This window comes from Triticum aestivum, chromosome 3A (assembly GCF_018294505.1).
Source record: "Triticum aestivum cultivar Chinese Spring chromosome 3A, IWGSC CS RefSeq v2.1, whole genome shotgun sequence".
Lineage (NCBI taxonomy): Eukaryota > Viridiplantae > Streptophyta > Magnoliopsida > Poales > Poaceae > Triticum > Triticum aestivum.
This window is the reverse complement of record NC_057800.1, coordinates 515,121,672-515,126,344: the sequence shown is the minus strand read 5'-3', so window position 1 is coordinate 515,126,344 and position 4,673 is coordinate 515,121,672. Positions and strand designations below refer to the sequence as shown.

At 55.0% G+C, this 4,673-nt stretch overlaps 1 protein-coding gene across 1 annotated transcript; it reads left to right on the top strand.

Moving 5' to 3' along the window:
• The first annotated feature begins 353 nt into the window (after nucleotides 1–353).
• Nucleotides 354–4,185, top strand: LOC123061932 (chaperone protein ClpB1). Its single transcript, XM_044485221.1, has 7 exons — nucleotides 354–1,767; nucleotides 1,892–2,073; nucleotides 2,197–2,478; nucleotides 2,567–2,907; nucleotides 2,997–3,273; nucleotides 3,373–3,570; nucleotides 3,666–4,185. The coding sequence occupies exons 1-7, from the start codon at nucleotides 612–614 to the stop codon at nucleotides 3,969–3,971; spliced, it is 2,742 nt and encodes a 913-aa protein (XP_044341156.1). The 5' UTR covers nucleotides 354–611; the 3' UTR covers nucleotides 3,972–4,185.
• Nucleotides 4,186–4,673: the final 488 nt, after the last annotated feature.

Below are 4,673 nucleotides of genomic sequence, written 5' to 3'. Positions count from 1 at the left end.
GGAGAGCGGCTGCGGGTCCTATGTAGGCACGTGCCGTACAATCGGATTGGGTTTTGCAACACGGTCCCTGCCGCAGAAGCAACCTTCACAACAAGAGCCATGTTACAAAGCTCATGCGTATAATAAGAATTGTGTGCCGCACGATTAAAAGTTAATCTGACGATTGCAGAGGAGGCCGTCGGATGATACCAAGCATTTTCCTTCAGAAATTGTACTTCATGTCCATAGTTTTTTAAGGGAATTTCATGTCCATAGTTGCAGGGCACAGAGGAAGGCATGAAATCGGAACCAACGGTCGGGATACTGTCTCGTGCGATAGGAGATACAGTAATGCGCACGGTTTCGGGTTTTCCAAATAAAACGGTTCCACACTAGAATGTTCTGGGACATTCTTGTCCCCCTAACTCGCCGCCTTCCCGCCGCTTCCACGCCGTTCTAGACCTCCGGCGAATCCTCCCCTCCCGCCTCTTATTACCCGTCTCATCTCCGATCCCCCCAGCAATTTCCGACGAGAAGAAGACACCAAGGCGAATCATCCAACCAACGAATCCCCCCCAATCACCATTGCCAGTTCCGTTGCGGTTAATCCGTAGCTCGCAGAAGAGGAAGACATGAATCCCGACAAGTTCACGCACAAGACCAATGAGGCGCTCGCGGCGGCGCACGAGATGGCGTCCGAGGCCGGCCACGCGCAGCTCACGCCGCTGCACCTCGCCGCGGCGCTCGCGGCGGACAGGTCGGGCATCCTCCGCCAGGCCATCGCCCACGCGTCCGGCGGCAACGACGCCGCGGCCGATTCGTTCGAGCGCGTCGCGTCCGCCGCGCTCAAGCGGCTGCCCTCGCAGTCCCCGCCGCCCGACACCGTCCCGGCCTCCACCTCGCTGGTCAAGGCCGTCCGCCGCGCGCAGTCGGCGCAGAAGTCGCGCGGCGACTCGCACCTCGCCGTCGACCAGCTGCTCATGGGCCTCCTCGAGGACGCGCAGATCTCCGACGCGCTCAAGGAGGCCGGTATCTCCGCCGCGCGGGTGAAGGCCGAGGTGGAGAAGCTCCGGGGAGGCGACAACCGGCGCGTGGAGTCGGCGTCGGGGGACACCAACTTCCAGGCCCTCAAGACGTACGGCCGCGACCTGGTGGAGGTGGCCGGCAAGCTGGACCCGGTCATCGGCCGCGACGAGGAGATCCGGCGCGTGGTGCGGATCCTGTCGCGGCGCACCAAGAACAACCCCGTCCTCATCGGCGAGCCCGGCGTGGGCAAGACCGCCGTCGTGGAGGGGCTCGCGCAGCGCGTCGTGCGCGGCGACGTCCCCAGCAACCTCCTGGACGTGCGCCTGGTGGCGCTGGACATGGGCGCGCTCGTGGCCGGCGCCAAGTACCGCGGCGAGTTCGAGGAGCGGCTCAAGGCCGTGCTCAAGGAGGTGGAGGAGGCCGAGGGGAAGGTGATCCTGTTCATCGACGAGATACACCTGGTGCTCGGCGCCGGGCGGACGGAGGGGTCCATGGACGCCGCCAACCTGTTCAAGCCGATGCTGGCGAGGGGGCAGCTCAGGTGCATCGGCGCCACGACCCTCGAGGAGTACAGGAAGTACGTGGAGAAGGACGCGGCGTTCGAGAGGCGGTTCCAGCAGGTGTTCGTGGCGGAGCCCAGCGTCCCCGACACCGTCAGCATACTGAGAGGGCTCAAGGAGAAGTACGAGGGCCACCATGGTGTGAGGATCCAGGACCGCGCGCTCGTCATTGCCGCGCAGCTCTCGTCGAGGTACATCACGGGTAAGTGCTCTGTTCTTGCCAAGCCAATTTTCTGACATGACATTATCATTTCTGCGTGGTCAAATTTGCAGAGTTTTTGCCTTCGTTGGTCTTAAATCGCTGTTTTGTTTTCGTTTTGTTACAGGTCGTCATTTGCCTGATAAAGCAATCGATTTGGTCGACGAGGCCTGTGCAAATGTGAGGGTGCAGCTTGACAGCCAGCCTGAAGAGATTGACAACCTCGAGAGGAAGAGAATCCAGTTGGAAGTCGAGCTCCATGCCCTCGAGAAGGAGAAGGACAAGGCTAGCAAAGCTCGGTTAGTTGATGTGAGTAACTGATGAATTGGTGATCTTGATTTTATCAGTCTAGTTGCTTCGTTCTGACAATGTGCAAAAACTGCACTGTACCTGCTCTGTTCTGACGATGTTCAAAAACTGGAACTGTTTCAGGTGAGGAAAGAGTTGGACGATCTGCGAGACAAGCTGCAGCCGCTGCAGATGAAGTACCGCAAGGAGAAAGAGAGGATCGACGAGATCAGGAGCCTGAAGCAGCGCCGCGAAGAGCTGCAGTTCACTCTGCAGGAGGCCGAGCGCCGGATGGACTTGGCCCGCGTGGCTGATCTCAGATACGGTGCTCTGCAGGAGGTTGACGCTGCCATTGCTAAGCTGGAGGGTGAGACCGGCGAGAACTTGATGTTAACAGAGACTGTCGGCCCGGACCAGATTGCCGAGGTAAGTTCGTTGTTGCAAACAATTTTATGGTGTTCTTCACTTCAGGTACGAACGATGTTGTATTGAGACGATCTCTTTGCATATGCAGGTGGTGAGCCGCTGGACTGGCATTCCTGTCACCAGGCTCGGGCAGAATGAGAAGGCGAGGCTGATCGGGCTTGCTGACAGACTGCATCAGAGGGTGGTTGGACAGTATGAGGCCGTCAATGCGGTCGGAGAGGCTGTTTTGCGGTCGAGGGCTGGCCTTGGGCGGCCACAGCAGCCTACTGGTTCATTCCTCTTCCTCGGACCGACCGGTGTGGGTAAAACCGAGCTCGCAAAGGCTCTAGCTGAGCAGCTGTTTGATGATGAGAACCTGCTCGTCCGCATCGACATGTCTGAATACATGGAGCAGCATTCGGTTGCCCGGCTAATCGGAGCCCCACCTGGGTAAGTACTAAGCACAATTCTGTATGCTCACCACCATGGATGTGCATCATATGCAATTTCTGACTTGTGAACTTGCTGTGAATTTGCAGTTACGTTGGTCATGAGGAAGGAGGGCAGCTGACGGAGCAAGTGAGGAGGAGGCCATACAGTGTCATCCTCTTCGACGAGGTTGAGAAGGCGCATGTGGCGGTATTCAACACTCTGCTCCAGGTCCTGGACGACGGGCGGTTGACCGACGGGCAAGGCAGGACGGTGGACTTCAGGAACACCGTGATCATCATGACCTCGAACCTTGGCGCGGAGCACCTGCTCGCCGGAATGGTGGGCAACTCGATGAAGGTTGCTCGCGATCTCGTCATGCAGGAGGTATGTACTACTGAATTTGCACCTAATCTGCATTTTGTTCTGAATCAATCAGTTTGCATGCAGTCTGATGCCTGATGCGAGAATAATGTTGACCTGCAGGTGAGGAGGCATTTCCGGCCGGAGCTGCTGAACCGTCTGGACGAGATCGTCATCTTCGACCCTCTGTCGCACGAGCAGCTGCGGAAGGTCGCCCGGCTTCAGATGAAAGATGTGGCAGTCCGTCTTGCCGAGAGGGGCGTCGCTCTGGCCGTCACCGACGCCGCCCTGGACGTCATCCTCTCACTCTCTTACGATCCGGTACGTGGAGGCATCAAATCTCATTCACACATCAACAGACTACTGTTCTGACATACTAGATTCTAACTGGGTGCCATTACAATATGCGGCAACAGGTGTATGGCGCCAGGCCAATCAGGAGATGGATCGAGAAGAGGATAGTGACGGAGCTGTCCAAGATGTTGATCCGCGAGGAGATCGACGAGAATTCCACGGTGTACATCGACGCCGCGCCCAGCAAGGACGAGCTGACCTATGGCGTCGACAAGCACGGGGGGCTGGTGAACGCGCGCACGGGCCACAAGTCCGATATCCTCATCCAGGTCCCTAACGGAGCTGTCGGGGGCGATGCGGCGCACGCCGTGAAGAAGATGAAGATCATGCAGGACGGCGGAGATGTGGACGACATGGAGGAAGAGTAGATGGAAACCGCATCGATTCATCCCTTTCTCTGACTGTAGTTCCAAGTGGCTGCACCAGGCAGTCGTATGAGCTGTGTTTTTGTTTTTGGACCGTGCTGATTTGGGTAGTTTGGAATCATATCTGTTGAATTGGGGGTGAAATGAATTGTAGTTGAGGATGAAGTGAAATCAAGATTGTGATTATCTTCTTTATAGTCCCAGTTTTAGCTCTGAAGTTCTTTTGCCGTTCCTGAGTCAGACAGTCGCTTTGTACTCCCTCTGTAAATTAATATAAAAACATTTAAATCACTACTTTAGTATTCTAAACGTTTTTATTATATTAATTTACGGAGAGAATATTTGGGATGATCCCCGTTTTCTTGCAAATTTAGGGGAAGAGCTGCTCTATTGATCAGTGGTTAAAAGGTGGCAAGCATACCATGTAAAATTATAAAGTTAAATTCCAGACGTGGTCATACAATAAAAATAAATAGAATGATAGACAAAGTAATCGAGTACAATTATAATGATAACCAACAAAAACCACCTAAGCCAACAGTACAGTTACAATGATAACCAACAAAAACCACCTAAGCCAACAGTATGAAAACAAGTTTGTTATATGGGACAGAGTTATGAGTACTAGAGCTACTGATGATCAACATTAGAGTGGGGGAACTTAGAGATATTCCAGCCAGTATTTTCTTTGGGGAAGGGGACGAT

Bases quoted from the DNA above. Each gene is read 5' to 3' on its own strand.
- LOC123061932 (XM_044485221.1), top strand. From the start codon at position 612: ATGAATCCCGACAAGTTCACGCACAAGACCAATGAGGCGCTCGCGGCG. The intron at 1,768-1,891 runs GTAAGTGCTCTG...GTTTTGTTACAG, and splicing joins CTCGTCGAGGTACATCACGG to GTCGTCATTTGCCTGATAAA. The intron at 3,274-3,372 runs GTATGTACTACT...GTTGACCTGCAG, and splicing joins GCGATCTCGTCATGCAGGAG to GTGAGGAGGCATTTCCGGCC.